General features: G+C 43.9%; 1 protein-coding gene and 1 long non-coding RNA gene across 2 annotated transcripts; both read left to right on the top strand.

The window, feature by feature from the left end:
• The first annotated feature begins 3,886 nt into the window (after positions 1-3,886).
• Gm43305 (predicted gene 43305) lies at positions 3,887-8,934 on the top strand. The gene is made up of 2 exons (NR_169007.1): positions 3,887-4,094; positions 7,842-8,934. It is a non-coding gene; the product is annotated as a predicted gene 43305 (long non-coding RNA).
• Positions 8,935-18,449: 9,515 nt separating this feature from the next.
• Olfr49 (olfactory receptor 49) lies at positions 18,450-19,479 on the top strand. The gene has a single exon (NM_010991.2). The coding sequence runs from the start codon at positions 18,482-18,484 to the stop codon at positions 19,421-19,423; it is 942 nt and encodes a 313-aa protein (NP_035121.1). The 5' UTR covers positions 18,450-18,481; the 3' UTR covers positions 19,424-19,479.
• Positions 19,480-21,084: the final 1,605 nt, after the last annotated feature.

Raw genomic sequence — 21,084 nt, 5'->3', positions numbered from 1 at the left:
TCATTCTTCATTGGTAGGATCTTGAGAGAGAGGACCAGAAAAGTTAGGGTCAGGAAGTCTTGCACCAGCTATGTCTTTTTTTTTTTTTTTTTAAACCAGCTATGTCTTATGTCAAACAAGTTCATTAAGAAGTACAGCCTTAGCTGGGCAGAGGTGGCGCACGCCTTTAATCCCAGCATTTAGGAGGCAGAGGCAGGCAGATTTCTGAGTTCGAGGCCAGCCTGGTCTATAGAGTGAGTTCCAGAACAGCCAGGGCTACACAGAGAAACCATGTCTCGAAAAACCAAAACAAAAGAAAAAAAACAAACAAACAAAAAAAGAAGTTCAGCCTCTCATACATTACTTCTATTTGCAGGGGAAGATTGAGACAGAGTCAACAGGAAGATAATTAAGAAATGTTGGCAAAGAGAGCACAGAATAATTCAGACACAAGTGCGTTAGGACAGATAATCACAGCCCAAGGGGGAGAGTCGAGTTCCAGGAAGCGCAACCTTGACTCCTTCAAGGCCCTGGCTTCAGCCTCAGACTAAGACTTTGCCAAGTCAGACCCTGAATGGGGACATAGAACTAGAATTCTCTATTGTCATTTCAACAGTGCCCTTAAGAAAGCCTTGCATTGGCCAGGCTGCCAACTGAGGTGAGGTCTCAGATGGGGATAGTGGTACCTTAACTCCTAGAGCTCAGGAGTCAGAGGCAGGCAGAGCTCTATGAGTTCAAGGCTAGACTAGTCTACACAGTGAGTTCCAGACTAGCCAGGGATACACAGTGAAAGGTGTTGGCTTAGATTTTTTTCAAAACCTACTTTTAGTAAGGGTTCTTAAGTGCTTCAACCTCCCTTCTAGCCCCCCACCCACCAGAGGTAGTGGAAAAGAAGGGCTATTAGTATACGTGGGAAGTAGACCTGTTTAGAAATTGTTCTTTGGAGGCAAGTCCAATCTGCATTGTCAGCAGTCCAGTTCAGTAATATCAAGATAGCAAACATGAATCAGCAGTGGCATGACCCAACAGAAACAGCCAAGTGTCAGCCAAATTGGCACGAGTGACCATGACCAGCAGGGACACTAGGAGAAGTTCTCTGCTGTGCATTTCTCAACAAAGTGAAGATCAGCAAAGATGAAGATGAAAGATATGCGAAGCAGTGCAAAGCTAGCTATGCAAGCCCCTTGTTACTGTTACATCACATGTCCTCCACGGCTGAGGACTATCAGCTGACATCACTCTGTTGATTGGCACGAGTCCACCAAAGTGGTAAGAAGCCACCAGAACACCACTAGAAGTTTTTTTGTTGTATTTTCTCTATAGAGTCAAGACAAACGGAGCTCATCAATGCAAGGTAAGGCAAATCAATAAATACATGTCAGTAGTGAAGAATCCTTCCATGTGCTTGCTTTAGCAAAACATCCTTTTACCTGTGTCTACCTTACTGAAACATCCTTTCACCTGTGTCCACTTCAGTAAAAACACTTCTTTATGTGTTTGCCCCAGCAAAACACCATCTGACACAGCTGACTTACCAAAGAATCCAGAAGTTTCCACTTTCACAATCTTCCTGTCTCCCTTTCATATAGCTTCCTGAGCCCAGAGGGGAAGGTTTGATGAAGATAGCCCATTTTGGAATGGATTTGCAAGTATCTTTTGCCTCTGTACATTGATGGCTCAATTGTGGGTCTTTGTATTTGTGCCCATCTCTTGCAAGAATCGTTTCTGATAATGAAGGAGTGATATATGTAAGTTTTGTCTTCAGAAATAGGGCCTTATCATCATTTTATGGAGAACAGCCAATAGTGTTGGCAATAGCCTGAGATGTTTGCAGGTTTTCATTTGGCCTATTTGGTCAATGACTCAAATAAACGAAGTCCATTCCTGGGACTAGAATTTTCACTTCACTGGCATCAGAGGTCTAGTTGGGGCTTTGTTTCTCCCATTATTTTGTGAGTCCACTTAGATTCCATTCATATATGTATATATTTTAGGAAGTTTCTTCAGGAGCAGTTTTCTACACAGGCTCTCAAATGACCATTAGTGTCAGTTGTTCCCCCCTCCCTGCCACATTCCCCCTTTTAAAAAAAGTTAGATATTTTCATTATTTGCCTTTCAAATGTTATCCCCTTTTCTCCTTTCCCCTCCAAAACCCCCCTCCCCTCTCCCCCTCCCCCTGCTCACTAACCTGTCCACTCCTGCTTCCCTATCCTGGCATTCCCCTACACTGGGGCAGGGAGGCTTCACAAGACCAAGGGCCTCTCCTCTCACTGATGTCCCACAAGGCCATCCTCTGCTACATATGTGGCTGGAGCCATGGGTCTCTCCATGTATACTCTTTGGTTTGTGGTTTAGTCCCTGGGAGCTCTGGGGATACTGGTTGGTTCATATTGTTGTTCCTCCTATGGGGCTGCAAACCCCTTCAGCTCCTTGGGTCCTTTCTCTAGCTCCTCCATTGGGGACCCTGTGCTCAGTCCAATGGATGGCTGTGAGCATCCACTTCTGTATTTGTCAGGCACTGGCAGAGCCTCTCAAGAGACAGCTATATAAGGCTCAGCAAGCACTTGTTGGCATCCACAATAGTGTTTGGGTTTGGTAACTGTATATGGGATGGATCCCCAGGTATGACAGTCTCTCAATGTCCTTTCCTTCAGTTTCTGTTCCACACTTTGTTTCTCCTTTCATGGTTGTTTTAATCCCTCTTCTAAGAATGACCAAAGTATCTATACTTTGGTCTTCCTTCTTCTTGAGCTTCATGTGGTCTGTGAATTGTATCTTGGGTATTCTGAACTTCTGGGCTAATATCCACTTATCAGTGAGTGCATACCATGTGTGTTCTTTTGTGATTGGGCTACCTCACTCAGGATAATATTTTCTAGTTCCATCCATTTGCCTAAGAATTTCAATCCCAGCACTTGGGAGGCAGAGGCAGGTGGATTTCTGAGTTCGAGGCCAGCCTGGTCTACAGAGTGAGTTCCAGGACAGCCAGGGCTACACAGAGAAACCCTGTCTCGGAAAAAAAAAAACTAAAAACTAAAAACCAACCAAACAAACAAACAAAAGAATTTCATGAATTCATTGTTTTCAATAGCTGAGCCACATTCCTTTCTTTATTCCTCTTTCATGTTCCCATTTAATCTCCCACTCCAGTCTCCCCACCCCTAACCGTCTCTCCATAATTATATATTTATCTTTTGTCTTAGTCAATGTTTTATTGCTTTGAAGATATACCATGGCCATGGCAACTTTTATAAAGAAAAGCATTTAATTGGGATATGCTTACAGTTTCAGAGATTTAGTTCATTGTCATCATGGAGGGAAGAGTGGGGGCATGTAGGCAGACATCATGGTGATAGAGAAGTTGAAATTTCTATCTCCAGTTCTGCAGGCAGCAGAAAATGAGAGAGCCATTTGGCCTGGTTTGGGCTTCTGAAATGTCAAAGCCCATGCCCAGTGACACACTTCCTTCAACAACACCATGAAAGACCCCACCATAAGGCTTAGCAAGCTAGCTGCAGTAACGCCATTTTGCAAGGCATGAAAAAGTACCAGAGCTGAGTTCTCAAAAGTTACAAGGAAGTTCAGTTAAAGATTAACAGTTAAAAATCAAGGCTGAATAATACTAGGACAAGGGCCAAGAACCGATGGTGCCCACCTGGGCCCCGGCTCAAGGCCAAGAACCGGTGGTACCCACCTGGGCCCCGGCTCAGGGCCAAGAACAGATGGTACCCAGATAAGGCGGAACCAGCAACAGTTTCTGAAAAAGTCCCACCTCAGTTTCAGGTTCCCCAAATGACCAGGAAATACCCCCAGCCTTGATTTGAACTAACCACTCAGCTCGCTTCTCGCTTCTGTACCCGCGCTTTTTGCTCCCCAGCCCTATAAAAAGGGTAAAAACCCCACACTCGGCGCGCCAGTCCTCCGATAGACTGAGTCGCCCGGGTACCCGTGTTCACCAATAAAGCCTCTTGCTGATTACATCCGAATCGTGGTCTCGCTGATCCTTGGGAGGGTCTCCTCAGATTGATTGACTACCCACCGCGGGGGTCTTTCATTTGGAGGTCCCACCGAGATTAGGAGACCCCTGCCCAGGGACCACCGACCCCCGCCGGGAGGTAAGCTGGCCAGCGGTCGTTTCGTGTCTGTCTCTGTCTCCGTGCGTGTTGCGTGTTTGTGCCGGCATCTAATGTTTGCGCCTGCGTCTGTACTAGTTAGCTAACTAGATCTGAATCTGGCGGTTCCGTGGAAGAACTGACGAGTTCATATTCCCGGCCGCAGCCCTGGGAGACGTCTCAGAGGCATCGGGGGCCATCTTTGTGGCCCAATCTGTATCTGAGAACCCGACCCGTCTCGGACTCTTTGGAGCCTCTCCTTTGACCGAGGGATACGTGGTTCTGTTGGGCGGCGAGGGGCCGAAACGCTCCTCCCCCCCCATCTGAATTTTTGCTTTCGGTTTTCCGCCGAAACCGCGCCGCGCGTCTTGTCTGTCTCTGTGTTGTTTTGTCATTTGTCGGTTCGTTATTGTTTTGGACCGTTTCTAAAAATATGGGACAGACCGTAACCACTCCTTTGAGTCTGACCCTAGAACACTGGGGAGACGTCCAGCGCATTGCGTCCAACCAGTCCGTGGACGTCAAGAAGAGACGTTGGGTCACCTTCTGCTCTGCCGAGTGGCCAACTTTCGATGTGGGGTGGCCGCAAGATGGTACTTTTAATTTGGACATTATTTTACAGGTTAAATCTAAGGTGTTCTCTCCCGGTCCCCACGGACACCCGGATCAGGTCCCATACATTGTCACCTGGGAGGCACTTGCCTATGACCCCCCTCCGTGGGTCAAACCGTTTGTCTCTCCAAAACCCCCTCCTTTACCGACAGCTCCCGTCCTCCCGCCCGGTCCTTCTGCGCAACCTCCGTCCCGATCTGCCCTTTACCCTGCCCTTACCCCCTCTATAAAGTCCAAACCTCCTAAGCCCCAGGTTCTCCCTGATAGCGGCGGACCTCTCATTGACCTTCTCACAGAGGACCCCCCGCCGTACGGAGCACAACCTTCCTCCTCTGCCAGAGAAAACAATGAAGAAGAGGCGGCCGCCACCTCCGAGGTTTCCCCCCCTTCTCCCATGGCGTCTCGACTGCGGGGAAGGAGGGATCCTCCCGCAGCGGACTCCACCTCCTCCCAGGCATTCCCACTCCGCATGGGGGGAGATGGCCAGCTTCAGTATTGGCCGTTTTCCTCCGCAGACTTATATAATTGGAAAAATAATAACCCTTCCTTTTCTGAAGACCCAGGTAAATTGACGGCCTTGATTGAGTCCGTCCTCATCACCCACCAGCCCACCTGGGACGACTGTCAGCAGTTGTTGGGGACCCTGCTGACCGGAGAAGAAAAGCAGCGGGTGCTCCTAGAGGCTAGAAAGGCAGTCCGGGGCAATGATGGACGCCCCACTCAGTTGCCTAATGAAGTCAATGCTGCTTTTCCCCTTGAACGCCCCGATTGGGATTACACCACTACAGAAGGTAGGAACCACCTAGTCCTCTATCGCCAGTTGCTCTTAGCGGGTCTCCAAAACGCGGGCAGGAGCCCCACCAATTTGGCCAAGGTAAAAGGGATAACCCAGGGACCTAATGAGTCTCCCTCAGCCTTTTTAGAGAGACTCAAGGAGGCCTATCGCAGGTACACTCCTTATGACCCTGAGGACCCAGGGCAAGAAACCAATGTGTCTATGTCATTCATCTGGCAGTCTGCCCCGGATATCGGGCGAAAGTTAGAGCGGTTAGAAGATTTAAAGAGCAAGACCTTAGGAGATTTAGTGAGGGAAGCTGAAAAGATCTTTAATAAGCGAGAAACCCCGGAAGAAAGAGAGGAACGTATCAGGAGAGAAACAGAGGAAAAAGAAGAACGCCGTAGGGCAGAGGATGAGCAGAGAGAGAAAGAAAGGGACCGCAGGAGACATAGAGAGATGAGCAAGCTCTTGGCCACTGTAGTTAGTGGACAGAGACAGGATAGACAGGGGGGAGAGCGAAGGAGGCCCCAACTTGATAAGGACCAATGCGCCTACTGCAAAGAAAAGGGACACTGGGCTAAAGACTGCCCAAAGAAGCCACGAGGGCCCCGAGGACCGAGGCCCCAGACCTCCCTCCTGACCTTAGGTGACTAGGGAGGTCAGGGTCAGGAGCCCCCCCCTAAACCCAGGATAACCCTCAAAGTCGGGGGGCAACCCGTCACCTTCCTGGTAGATACTGGGGCCCAACACTCCGTGCTGACCCAAAATCCTGGCCCCCCCTGCAGTAGAGGCACTGGTCAAGCAACCCCCTGACCGCTGGCTATCCAACGCCCGCATGACCCACTACCAGGCAATGCTCCTAGACACTGACCGAGTTCAGTTCGGACCAGTGGTGGCCCTCAATCCTGCCACCTTGCTCCCTCTACCGGAAAAAGGAGCCCCCCATGATTGCCTCGAGATCTTGGCTGAAACGCATGGAACCAGACCGGATCTCACCGACCAGCCCATCCCAGACGCCGACCACACCTGGTATACCGATGGGAGCAGCTTTTTGCAAGAAGGACAGCGAAAGGCTGGGGCAGCAGTGACGACTGAAACCGAGGTAATCTGGGCGAGGGCCCTGCCAGCTGGAACGTCAGCCCAGCGAGCCGAACTGATCGCACTCACCCAAGCCCTGAAAATGGCAGAAGGTAAGAAGCTAAATGTTTACACTGATAGCCGCTATGCCTTCGCTACGGCCCATGTTCATGGGGAAATATATAGGAGACGGGGGTTGCTGACCTCAGAAGGCAAGGAAATCAAGAACAAAAGCGAGATCCTAGCCTTGCTGAAAGCCCTCTTTTTGCCAAAGAGGCTCAGTATTATCCATTGCCCGGGACACCAAAAAGGGAACAGTGCTGAAGCCAGGGGCAACCGAATGGCAGATCAAGCAGCCAGGGAGGCAGCCATGAGAGAGATCACAGAAACTTCCACGCTCTTGATAGAGGATTCGTCCCCGTATACTCCCAGTTACTTCCACTACACAGAGACTGACAGAAAAGACCTTCTGAGACTGGGAGCCGTATACGATGAGGACAAAAGGTATTGGGTCCTGCAGGGAAAACCTGTAATGCCTGACCAATTCACCTTTGAGCTCTTAGACTCCCTACACCGGCTCACCCACCTCAGCTATCAGAAAATGAAGGCACTCCTTGACCGGGAAGAGAGCCCCTACTACATGTTAAATCGGGATAGAACTCTCCAGCACGTAACAGAATCCTGTACAGCTTGTGCTCAAGTAAATGCTAGTAAAGCCAAAATCGGAGCAAGGGTGCGAGCGCGGGGACACCGACCCGGCACCCATTGGAAAATCGATTTTACCGAAGTTAAGCCAGGACTGTATGGACATAAGTATCTCCTGGTGTTTGTGGACACATTCTCTGGCTGGGTAGAAGCATTTCCAACCAAGCGTGAAATTGCCAGGGTTGTGACCAAGAAGCTGCTTGAAGAAATTTTTCCAAGATTCGGGATGCCCCAGGTATTGGGGACAGATAATGGGCCTGCCTTCATCTCCCAGGTAAGTCAGTCGGTGGCCAAGTTGCTGGGGATTAATTGGAAACTGCATTGTGCTTACAGACCCCAGAGTTCAGGTCAGGTAGAAAGAATGAACAGGACAATCAAGGAGACTTTAACCAAATTAACGCTTGCAGCTGGCACTAGAGACTGGGTACTCCTACTCCCCCTGGCCCTCTACCGAGCCCGGAATACTCCGGGCCCCCATGGACTTACTCCGTATGAAATTCTGTATGGGGCACCCCCGCCCCTTGTCAATTTTCATGATCCTGAAATGTCAAAGTTAACTAATAGTCCCTCTCTCCAAGCTCACTTACAGGCCCTCCAAGCAGTACAACGAGAGGTCTGGAAGCCACTGGCCGCTGCTTATCAGGACCAGCTGGATCAGCCAGTGATACCACACCCCTTCCGCGACGGCGACGCCGTGTGGGTACGCCGGCACCAGACTAAAAACTTAGAACCCCGCTGAAAAGGACCCTACACCGTCCTGCTGACCACCCCCACCGCTCTCAAAGTAGACGGCATCTCTGCGTGGATACACGCCGCTCACGTAAAGGCGGCGACAACTCCTCCGGCCGGAACAGCATGGAAGGTCCAGCGTTCTCAAAATCCCTTAAAGATAAGATTAACCCGTGGGGCCCCCTGATAGTTACAGGTCCCCATGGTTCACGACCTTGATATCCACCATTATGGGCCCCTTGATAATACTTTTATTAATCCTACTCCTTAGACCCTGTATTCTCAACCGCTTGGTCCAGTTTGTAAAAGACAGAATTTCGGTGGTGCAGGCCCTGGTTCTGACCCAACAGTATCACCAACTCAAATCAATAGATCCAGAAGAAGTGGAATCACGTGAATAAAAGATTTTATTCAGTTTCCAGAAAGAGGGGGGAATGAAAGACCCCACCATAAGGCTTAGCAAGCTAGCTGCAGTAACGCCATTTTGCAAGGCATGAAAAAGTACCAGAGCTGAGTTCTCAAAAGTTACAAGGAAGTTCAGTTAAAGATTAACAGTTAAAAATCAAGGCTGAATAATACTAGGACAAGGGCCAAGAACCGATGGTGCCCACCTGGGCCCCGGCTCAAGGCCAAGAACCGGTGGTACCCACCTGGGCCCCGGCTCAGGGCCAAGAACAGATGGTACCCAGATAAGGCGGAACCAGCAACAGTTTCTGAAAAAGTCCCACCTCAGTTTCAGGTTCCCCAAATGACCAGGAAATACCCCCAGCCTTGATTTGAACTAACCACTCAGCTCGCTTCTCGCTTCTGTACCCGCGCTTTTTGCTCCCCAGCCCTATAAAAAGGGTAAAAACCCCACACTCGGCGCGCCAGTCCTCCGATAGACTGAGTCGCCCGGGTACCCGTGTTCACCAATAAAGCCTCTTGCTGATTACATCCGAATCGTGGTCTCGCTGATCCTTGGGAGGGTCTCCTCAGATTGATTGACTACCCACCGCGGGGGTCTTTCATTCATACCTCCTAATGTCTCTCAAGCAGTGCCATTTCTTAATGACTAGACATTCAAATGTTTGAGTCTATGGGGGCCATTTTTATCCAAACCTCTACACCCTACCCCATAGGCTTGTAGCCATATCATAATGAAAAAACATGTTCCATCCAGCTTTAAAACTCTCCATAGTCTATAATGGTTTCAGCACCATCTAAAAGTCTAAAGTTCTAGGTCTTTTCTGAAGCTCAAGGCAATTTCTCAACTGTAACCCCCTGTAAAATCAAAATCAAAAAGCATATCAAAGACTTCCAACATACAATGACACAGGATACACATTAACATTCTAAAAGGGAGGAAAGGAAGCATAGAGAGGAATCACTGGACCAAAACAAGATTGAACCCCAGTGTCTTAGTTGGGGTTCCATTGCTGTGAAGTGACAACATGACCATGGTAACTTTATATATATATTTTAAAGATTTATTTATTGATTATATGTAAGTACACTGTAAGCTGTCTTCAGACACTCCAGAAGAGGGAGTCAGATCTCGTTACGAATGGTTGTGAGCCACCATGTGGTTGCTGGGATTTGAACTCTGGACCTTCGGAAGAGCAGTTGGGTGCTCTTACCCACTGAGCCATCTCGCCAGCCCCCATGGTAACTTTATAAAGGAAAACATTTAATTTGGAGCTGGCTTATACTTTCAGAGGTTTAGTTCACTATCTACCATTGTGGTGGTTTGATGGGTGGCCTATGGGAAGTGGCACTATTAAGAGGTATGACCTTGTTGGAATTGGTGTGACCTTGTTGGAGGAAGTGTATCATTGTGGGGGCAGGCTTTGAGGTCTACTAGGACACAGGTTCTGCTCAGTGAGGAAGAGACCCTCCTCCTGGCTGTCTGCAGAAGAGAGTCTCCTCCTGGCTGCCTTCAGGTCAAGATGTAGAACTCTCAGCTCCTTCTAGAGCACCGTGTCTACCCAGATGCTGCCATGCTTCCTGCCATGATGATAATGGACTAAACCTCTGAAAGTGTAAGCCAGCCCCAATTATAAGAGTAACCTTGGTCATGGTATCCCTCCACAACAATGAAACCCTAACTAAGACAATCATCATGGTAGGAAGCATGGCAGCATGTAGGCAGACTTAGTGTTTGAGAAGCCAAGAGTTTTACATCTTGAATTTCAGGCAGCAGAAAGATATTGTGTGTCACACTGAGCATAGCTTGAGCATAGGAAACACCAATTATTTTTTAAAAAGAATTATTTATTTGATATATATGAGTACACTGTTGCTGTCTTCAGACACACCAAAGAGGGTATCAGATTCCATTACAGATGGTTATGAGCCACCATGTGGTTGCTGGGAATTGAACTCAGGGCTTCTGGAGCAGTCAGTGCTCTTAACCACTGAGCCATCTCTCCAGTCCACCACCACTGTTATATGGAGTTTTCTGTGTGTGTGTGTTTTCTTTTCTCCTGGCCCCAAGCTCCTAAAAATAATAAGTCTGAGACCCAAATATAAGTACATATATATATATATATATATATATATATATATATATACATATATATATGTGTATATATATATATATATATATATTATCTTGTAACTTAATAATCCCGTTATTCTATTCTAAGTTTTGCCACAAGGCTGGTTACCTCTGCCCAGATCTCAATGTGTTATCCACCTTCATCTCCTGGGGCAAATACTCCTGCACTTGGCTCTATCCTAGAATCTCTTCTGCCTACAGGATGCCCCACCTTTCATTCTACCCTTTCCTATACGACAAAGTTGTTTGTTTGTTTGCTTGTTTGTTTGTTTTTGGACAGGTGATGTATCCATAGAGCACACAAGAGATTCTTTTTACAATTCTCTCTTTTAGTCCAATAAAAAGCCCTTTCTTACAATGATAAACTATAAACAATAATAACAATTATGAAAACTATCAGGTAAGATTTACACTCATAATGTCTAGTCCATATGCATTTGGCAACCTTGGAGAAAGTTATCTATGCTATCTTGGTGAGTTTAGAGTGTTATACCTAAATAAATTTCTATTATAACTTGCATTACCAACCTAAAACATCTTCTCAGACTTACAATTTCTTCAATCCTAAACAATTTAAGCTTATACAGGTGATTATAGCTATCTAGTCTTCAACCCTATCAGAGACTGGAGAGTAACAAGGAAGTGTAGCCAAACAGCTTCTGAAACCTTAGAAATGAGAGGAGTGGGCTGCCTGGGCAGTCCCCTGAGGAGCATCCATTTTTTACCTTCTTGTGCAGTATCTGACAGACTATTTTGTGAAGCAGGAATACTGAAGGACTTGGCTTGGCTTGCCTTGGGAAAGTTTAGCAGTCGACTTCCCTACATCAAGTTTGTGTTCATTTTTTGGGCAACGTCCTGCCTACAGCTGAAGCAAGGGCATATTCTTGCCCAGAGGCAGCTTGCAAACTCCATAAGGAGATTCTTCAATGCTCATCCTATTCTTTGAAGTGGAATAGAGATGCTGCTAGAAGCAGTCCTGTCTCATAAAAGGCTTAACTAATAAAACATCTTTAAATGTCATTTTCTGTGGATCTCTGAGGTTTTTGAAGCCACCAATCCGTGGTATATCTGAATTGTTTGTTTCTAGCTAATTGCTATCTAATTAACATCTAGAGAAGATTGAATAAAGCCTATTTTTGTAAACAGTTAAACTAGCACCTACAAGACCATACATTTTATTGACTATAAACTTGCATTTCTAATTATTTTAAATGCTTTGTAATAGCAGCTTTCAAAAGGTCTAGAACTTAATGCATTTTTAAACATGTTGCATAAGTACAATACAGTAGCAAGTTGTAGCAATATATAATCCTAAATCTGTATAAATATACAAAAATCTATACCAATGTAATAAAATATAACCTTAATTTTGTATTTACAAAGATCAATGCCAATGTAGAATTTTTGGCTTATTAATGTTCTTAGGTCTAAAGTAGATTCAATAATCTACCCATTATTCCTAAATTGCCTATATCCCTCCCTCTTTCTTTTCATTCCCCCCACCCCCCAGCTTCCCTCTAACAGTAGATGGGAGAGAAAGAAGTATAGAGAAAAGCAAAAGAAAGAGAAATATAAATCCCTGAATCCAACCTCTCTACTTTGTTTCCTCCATGACCAAGACCATTAACAATTTGTAACCAACCCTCCTAAAATGACAACAAACACTCATTGTCCACTGAATGACAAAAATTATCCACCCCACATCTTAGGAATTGGGATGTTGTTCTTTTAAAATTGCTTTCTGATGATTTGGAGTATTGCTTTCCTTTTGGGATAGTGGTTAGCCTTAAGAAAGCTAGCTATGGCGCCGGACATATGGTGCCGGGCGTGGTGGCACACGCCTTTAATCCCAGCACTCAGGAGGCAGAGGCAGGAAGATTTCTGAGTTCGAGGCCAGCCTGGTCTACAAAGTGAGTTCCAGGACATCAAGGGCTACACAGAGAAACCCTGTCTCATAAGCTAGCTATGACATCTGTTCAGTCTTTGTATGTTGAGAAAGTTCAGGGCTTAACTGAAGTCCTGACTGAACAGTCTATGATGCTGGACCAATTGGGGTCAGCTGTTTCTTTGAAGCTGTCCTGGAAGCATGTTTTGATGAAACAGCAGTTGAGGCAATTGGAGGTTGGATCACCTGGGACACTTGTCGTCTTTGGTGTCTGATTCTTTTGCTCTGCAAACATAGAAACTCTCACAAGTAATATACATTTGTGCAACAAAATATGTATACAATATGCAGTGTGCACAGATCAGTCAAAGGTGGTTCTTTGCTCTTTGAGCAGGTGAAAGACATCTGTCTTTCTTTATAAGTGAGTTTGGACTTTATAACCAAACTGCAATATGCGTCTCCATCCATGCCATAAGAAAAGATGCCATGATAAGTTTTGAGAATCCTGTAGCCAACAAGATTTATTGGCTAAGCTAAGCTGAAGTTTTGCTGGAGACATTTTTATGTCTCTGCCAGTTTCAGAGGTCTTCCCATGCAGAGACACTAGCAGTACTGACTTGTTCTTTCTTTTGACTTCCCTCTTCCTGTCTGTCCCCCAGGCCCTCAGGGGGTCTTCCAAGTTATATCTGATTTTTATCAGTTTGGAAGGAACCCATAATTTCTCTTTTTCTGTTGAAATAAGAGCATATTCTTTTTCACAATGCAACACATTTTCTGCCTTCTGAAGTTTGGATATATTTATCTTGATTTAATTTCACAGTCCTTTCCATATTTCAGTTTGCTTTAGCAGTTATGGTGTTTGTCTCACTGGCATTTAAAAATGTAAAGTCAATAAAGCATTATCTCAACTATCTTTTTCAGATTCTATATCTCCCTTTTGTTCTATGAGCATTTTCTTTAAAGTCCTGTTAGATCTCTCTACAATTGTTTGTCTTGTAGGATTTAGGGTATGTCAGTTACCTGTTCTATGCCATAATACCTAAAAATTTGTTATTTCTAAAGGATACATTTACCTGAGTATCATCAGCTTTTGTAGCCTCCCCCAGCCCTGAGCAGGCTGACTCAGACCTGTTCTGCCACTGTGAATGAGACCACTTGGATTGAGTCTTCCGACCTAGTTAGGTCTATTGTTCTGCCACCCGTGCTCTTCTCCAAGATGCCACTACCCACTGAGAGGCTGGTAGGGCATTTTCTTAATAAGTTATTGATGAGCAATGGCCCGACCCATGGTGGGTGGGACCATCCCTGGGCTTGTGGTCCTGGGTTTTATAAGAAAGCAGGCTGAGCAAACCATGAAGAACATGTAAGCAGCACTCTTTCATGGTCTCTGTATCAGCTCCTTCCTCCAGGTTCCTGCCATGTTTGCGTTCCTGTTCTATCTTCCTTCAGTGATAGGCTATGATGTGGAAATATAAACCAAATAAGCCCTTTCCTCCCCAACTTGCTTTTGGTTATGGTGTTTCATCACAGCAATAGAAGCTCTAAGATAGGTAATTGTATTATCAGAAAAGAAAAATACTTTGTCTTCTTATTTTCCTATTTTTATCCCCTTGATCTCTTTCAATTTCCTTATTGCTTTATCTGAGGAACCAGTATGGAGAGAGTAGACATCTGTCTTACTCAGAGTTTCTGTTCCTGCACAAACATCACGACTAAAAAGCAAGTTGGGGAGGAAAGGGTTTATTCAGCTTACACTTCCACATTGCTGTTCATCACCAAAGGAAGTCAGGACTGGAACTCAGGCAGGTCAGGAAGTAGGAGCTGAGGCAGAGGCCATGGAGGGATGTTACTTACTGGCTTGCTTCCCCTGGCTTGCTCAGCTTGCTTTCTTATAGAACCCAAGACTACCATCCCAGGGATGGCACCACCCACAATGGGCCCTCCAACCCTTGATCACTAATTGAGAAAAAAACCTTACAGCTGGATCTCATGGAGGCATTTCCTCAAGGGAAGCTCCTTTCTCAGTCATAACTCCAGCTTGTGTCAAGTTGACATACAAAACCAGTTAATACAACATCCTTATCTTGTGCCTGACTTTAGTGTAAATGATTTGCACTTATCTCTGTTTAGACTGATATTGGTGTGGGCTTGCTGTGAATTGCTCTTATTGTGTTGATGTATGTCTCTTGTATTCATAGTCTCTCCTGGGCTTTTATCATGAAGGGATGTTGGATTTTGTCAAAGATCTGTAACTAATTAGATATTTGCATGGTTTGTTTTGTCTTTCATTCTGTTTATGTGGCAGATACATATGTTGAAACATTCCTGAATCTTAGGGATGAAGCCAACTTGATCATGGTGGATAATATTTCTTAATGTGCTCTTGAATTCATTTTGCAAGTGCTTTATTGAGATTTTTGTATCTAAGTTCATAAGGGATATTGGTTGTTAATTATATTAGTCAAGGTTCACTAGGGCAATGGTTGTCAACCTTTCTAATGCTGTGACTATAGTGACAATTTTAGAATTTTTGTTTCTTTAAGAAACACAGAGATATTATAAAAATTTCATTTCATTTCAATCCCAGGTATGGGCTATGGGGGCTGCTTCAGACTGACCATAGAAGCTGACTATGATTTGCCTCATGCTCTAGCTGAGGCATGATTTTGCCAGCTGCAGAGAGTTTCTGCAATTGTGTGGCATTTGAAAAATTGAGAACTTTTCAGAACACACATAAATTCTAGGGACCCAAAAGGTGGGGTTTGTTGTTGTTTGGCTGTTCAGGGGTATGGAGCAGTGGGCCATGCCACCAGACAGAAGAACTGGTAAGATTGCAGCAAAGTTCTGAACCCTGATAAAAACTCATAACTGAGAACTGCAGGAGTTTGAACAAGCTCCCGACCAGATTCCTGAACCTGGAACACAAGACTTTGACACCCCACTAGAATTGTCACATAGGGACAAAACCTGAAGTCTTTCCCCGAGTTAATAGGGGTACCTAACTTCTTATACTGAGCCAGTGGAAAGATCTATCCCTAGATCCCGTCGCACCCCAAAAATCTTTATAAGGTCCCTGTCCACCAAAGATTGTCTGAGAGTGTCTGTTTTATTAAGCTGCAACACTTCAGGGAAGAGTTTTCTCTCTCAAAGTTTTCTTCTGCTAGACCTTGATCCTGCTGGATTCCTACCTGCTGTGCTCTGATAGGCAGACCTACACAGACTGGCACAAGGGTTTGGTTACAGTTTGTTAGTAGTAATGCTTAAAGAAGAAACAAGGAGAAGAGGAAAGAAATAGATTCAGGGATCTCTTTCCTTTCCTATCTATCCTTTTCCCCTCTCCTATCTAATGTTAGGAGGTTAAAAGGGTGGAGAAATGTGGAAGAAAGAATCCACAAAGTAGCAATTCCAGTTATGTGTGATACTTTCATACAGTCCCTCATGTTGTGGTGACCCCCAAACAAAATTATTTTGTTGGTACATCATAACTGTAATTTTTCTACTGTTAAGAATTGTAATATAAATATCTGATATGCAGCCTCTGTGAAAGGTAGCCAAAGGGGTCATGACACATAGATTGAGAACTGCTGTTCTAGAGGAATTAAATGTACAGAATGAATACATCCATATAATACACATACACATATACATGCACATGCATACACACATATACATGAAGGGTATTTGCTGGAATGTCTTACAGGTCATGGTCCAATTCAACAATGGTTGTCTCCCAATGGGAAGTACAAGAATCCAGTGGTTCTTCAGTCTATAAGGTTGAATGTCCCAGTAGATCTTTGTCCTAATTAAAACTTTATTGAAAGTTTCTGGGCTTCTTCTGAGAACAAAGTAAACTTTTAGTCTGAGAGTTGAATGAAGAGGAAAGGGACCTTCCTAGATCCCTGTTATTGTTGATGGTAATGAATCTCAAGGGAAGGATAGCTCCAGCCAGCAAAAACAGAGAATCTCAGATGAGTCAAATCTGAGCCATGCATCTTTGCACATCTCGAATTCCCATAGAGACCAAAGAGAATGTCTAATACCTCAGGCCTCTTCCCAGTACACAGAAACAAAGGGTCTACCCTGATTGCTGTACCCCAGAGTCTTCTGTGGGCACAGTGGGACTGGAAGATCACGAGCAGCATGTAAGAGCCAGTCACACAAGTCATCCATTGATGTCTGTCTCTCTACTACAGGAACTATAGATGTATATTTAACTTTCTCAGGCAAGGGTCCCAACTGTGACACTTGGGGTTAGGAGCCCTAGCAGTCAATGAGTTGGTAATCCCAATTCTAGTAAGTACCCAGAGACAACTCACTTCTGAGAGGACCGAGGGAGGGAGTATTGCAAGGGAGGTGGGTCGCTGGAAAAACTGAAGGTTTAGTGAAGTGTAATGGGACAAGAGCTGCCTGATTGTGATCTGCAGAACATACGGTAGACCTTAAGGTAAAAACATAATCTGAACAATTGAGATTGAATCCATGGATGACTCTGAGTGGTTATTTGTGTTGATTATTGAGGATGTTATACAAAAGCTAAACATGATAAAAATGCATGCTTTCTTATCTATGTATCAGTTTCGTGTACCTGAAGTCTTCAAAAATAGTAGCCAAATAATTACAAAAAGTTTATAATAATGTCATTTTATTTTATTACTATCTTAAAAGAAGAAGGGTAAAATGCATAATCTGTATAAACCAATATGTAGATTAAATAACGATAGAAAACGCAACAGAGAAAGAGAAAACAGAACTGTGGTGTTTGAAACCAGCCTCACGCACACCAGACAAGGGGTGTGCCGCTGAGCTACCTCTCAGCCCTGCATCAAAATCTTCACAGACTGGGAATGAAGAGATGGTTAAGAAGCTAGGAGCACATACTGCTCCAGCAGAGGACCGACTTCAACTCCCAGCCTCCGTGTCGGGCAACTTCAGCTCCAGGGGATCCAGTACTGCTGGTTACTGAGGGCATCTGCACTCACATCACACACCTGCACTCACCCAGACATATACACACAGGTAAGAATATAAAATAGATCTTCAAATTAAGAAAGCATCATAAGTGTGGGGCTACAAAGGAGTCTTTTTATTCCTTTACTCTACATTCCTAAACATTCTAATGAGCTGTTAATAGTTTATATTCTTCATTATTTTATTATTATTATTATTATTATTATTATTATTATTATTATTATTATTATATTTGTTGAAGAGCATCTGTGGCAGTCAGGGGACCACTTTGTGGACTTGATTCTGTCTTTTCATGAGTTCCAGGGATGAAACTATGGTTGTTAGTTTTGCATAACAAGTGCTGTATTTACACTGAGCCATCTGACCAGCCCACAGATAATATTTTTATAATTTTTACACATTTGAAAAAAATATAGTCCCCTAAATATACTATACTTTTTGTTATTGTTAGTCTTACACTATTAGCCTACTAATTTTGGTAATAAAGAAAGGTCCCATATTCAACCCAGGACTATGTATTGACTATTATTTGTTTTAGTTTTGCAAGACATACCATGGGTATTGTTTGATTTTGTTTTAAGTTCTGGTAACTGGAATTCAAATGCAGTAACAATACTTTCAACAAAAATGCCTTCAATAGAAAGCTTTGTAAGCTTTTCATTCATGATGCTGATAAAAATTTTGATTCATAGGACACAGGATTTGCAAAGAGAAAAGTTTTAATTAATTTAGGAGTGTGTATACAACTTTTAAATGGATATAGGAAAAACATGATCTGATCTAAAATAATAATAAAAAAATCCTAGCAGAAAAAAATAGGTCACATACAAAGTTGTTTAAAATCAGTTGGGGTAGAGAATTACCCCGAATTTTGTAAAGTGATGTCAACGTTTATGATATGCTGTTGACTCAGCCAGACATCTTACTCACCAGCCTGATGAACAGGACGCTAAGGAGATGAAACCTCTAAAGGACTCCGCCAGCTGAAAGTGTAATACTCATTCCTCTGTATTTCCAGCTTTGTGTTGTCCTCAGAGCTCACAGGCTCTGATGCTCAGCAGGGTCCATGACCATCCCCAGCAGAGGTGGGAGGAGCCATGGCGAACAGCACTACTGTTACTGAGTTTATTTTGCTGGGGCTGTCAGATGCCTGTGAGCTGCAGGTGCTCATATTCCTGGGCTTTCTCCTGACCTACTTCCTCATTCTGCTGGGAAACTTCCTCATCATCTTCATCACCCTTGTGGACAGGCGCCTTTACACCCCCATGTATTACTTCCTCCGCAACTTTGCCATGCTGGAGATCTGGTTCACCTCTGTCATCTTCCCCAAGATGCTAACCAACATCATCACAGGACATAAGACCATCTCCCTACTAGGTTGTTTCCTCCAAGCATTCCTCTATTTCTTCCTTGGCACCACTGAGTTCTTTCTACTGGCAGTGATGTCCTTTGACAGGTATGTGGCCATTTGTAACCCTTTGCGTTATGCCACCATTATGAGCAAAAGAGTCTGTGTCCAGCTTGTGTTTTGCTCATGGATGTCTGGATTGCTTCTCATCATAGTTCCTAGTTCAATTGTATTTCAGCAGCCGTTCTGTGGCCCAAACATCATTAATCATTTCTTCTGTGACAACTTTCCACTTATGGAACTCATATGTGCAGATACCAGCCTGGTAGAGTTCCTGGGTTTTGTTATTGCCAATTTCAGCCTCCTGGGCACTCTGGCTGTGACTGCCACCTGCTATGGCCACATTCTCTATACCATTCTACACATTCCTTCAGCCAAGGAGAGGAAGAAAGCCTTCTCAACTTGCTCCTCTCATATTATTGTGGTGTCTCTCTTCTATGGCAGCTGTATCTTCATGTATGTCCGGTCTGGCAAGAATGGACAGGGGGAGGATCATAACAAGGTGGTGGCATTGCTCAACACTGTAGTGACACCCACACTCAACCCCTTCATCTACACTCTGAGGAACAAGCAGGTGAAGCAGGTATTTAGGGAACACGTAAGCAAGTTCCAAAAGTTCAGCCAGACATGAAGAAAACACCATTGCAAACTTGCCTGACTCTGTTAATGAAACTCGCAATGGTAGCCAGTGATGTTCTCCTCGAAGGAAGCTTTGTGTGATATGCTCTAATGTACTGTAGTTTCTGACATGCATCGTAAGCATCCATTCCATCTCCTACAGAGAAGACAAAAATTCCAATATACCAGTACTCTGTGTGTTAAGTCTTGATGTTTCAGATCCTATCAGTATATGAATTCTATAATCTCCCCTTTCTTAAATGCTGAGAATAAACTTAGTCCTTCGTTGCTGGTTCTCTTCAAAGTTGATAAAAGTATGCCCAAAGAATATAGTCATTGATAGACCAAAGAAGTATTATGTACAGGAGAATTGACAAAATAGTACAAAGTAAGCAAGCATGGACTAAACAATATTGTAAGAGCTTCCTTTTTTTCAGATTTCCAATATTAAGGACAAACTGTCTAGTAAGACAAAAATATATATTCTCTTGGCTGAGGAGAGAGTTTAGTGGGTCAAGTGCATGCTGTCCAAGCTTCAGGGCCTAACATTAGATCCACAGCATCCACATAACAGCTGGACAATGGCTGCTAGTGTGTAAACCCAGTGGTAGGAGCTGGTGGCATGGACCCAGGCAGGTCCTTGCCCAGCCATTCTATGATTTGGGGAGCACCAGAGTAAGTGGAAGAAAAACCAATGTGGGGAGTGATAGAGGAAGACAGTTACCACTTGCCCCATGTGAACAGACATGTGCACACCTGGAAATACACATGCATATACACTAAATTCATGAAATAAAAATTAAATGTTTAATAAACATGTAGCGTTGTGTGCCCTATGAAAAGCATTTAGTAGATTAAATCTGGGCTCAACATTCAGTACCAGAAAACAACAACAAGAACAAGAAAATGTTTAAATATATCTCTTAAGTAAATCAGAATTAAGAAATAAACCAGAGACAACTCAAACATTGAAAGCCAGAAAACATAATTCTAAAAAATCTACCTGTCAAAGAAAATATTGGAAGGAAATTGAAAAATACTTTCAAGTTTGAAAACATTTCAAAGGAAAGTGAAAATGTAAGAAAAATTGTGGACTGTAACACAGTCAGTGCTTATAAAAATTTATAGCATTGAATATGTTGTCAGTTGCAATGAAACTAACAAGATCAACAAGATAGGTGATATATATGTGGTTATGTTTATGTTTCTGTATATGGAGACAGCTCTGGAACAGGCTGAGTCTAAAATGTCTATACACAGCCAATAACACTTATTGGGTACAAAATTTTCATGACTTATTACATAGCATCCTTTAAGTTGGCATGAATGGAAATTTATACTGTAGCTTGATTTTATGATCAAACTAACCTATAAAGAAAGGCAGTCATCTCTCTTTATTGATCTTCATTAACCAATCTGTATACGCTGTATGCTCCATAAATGTCTTTACAGAACTATATGTTGCTTTTAAGTTTTATATACTGCAGGATGAAAGAAGAGAAAGACAAGATTCACACTTTGGGATGCTGAGATTCTGGGACCTTCCATTCCAGCCCCTTGTTTGATTATACTGCAACTACATCAAAGCTGTTTTTTCTAAAGTCTTGCTTCCAGAGCTTTTCCAGAACAGCTAGCTTGCCTATCCAGCCTTTCAGACTGTCATAGTCAGGATGT

The sequence above is a fragment of the Mus musculus genome, chromosome 14 (genome assembly GCF_000001635.26).
Source record: "Mus musculus strain C57BL/6J chromosome 14, GRCm38.p6 C57BL/6J".
In the NCBI taxonomy this organism is placed as follows: Eukaryota; Metazoa; Chordata; class Mammalia; order Rodentia; family Muridae; genus Mus; species Mus musculus.
The sequence above is the reverse complement of the archived record's forward strand: the minus strand, read 5'-3'. Positions and strand labels throughout refer to the sequence as shown.

What these genes read in the sequence shown, in the direction of transcription:
- Olfr49 (NM_010991.2), top strand. Translation starts at nt 18,482, where the DNA reads ATGGCGAACAGCACTACTGTTACTGAGTTTATTTTGCTGGGGCTGTCA.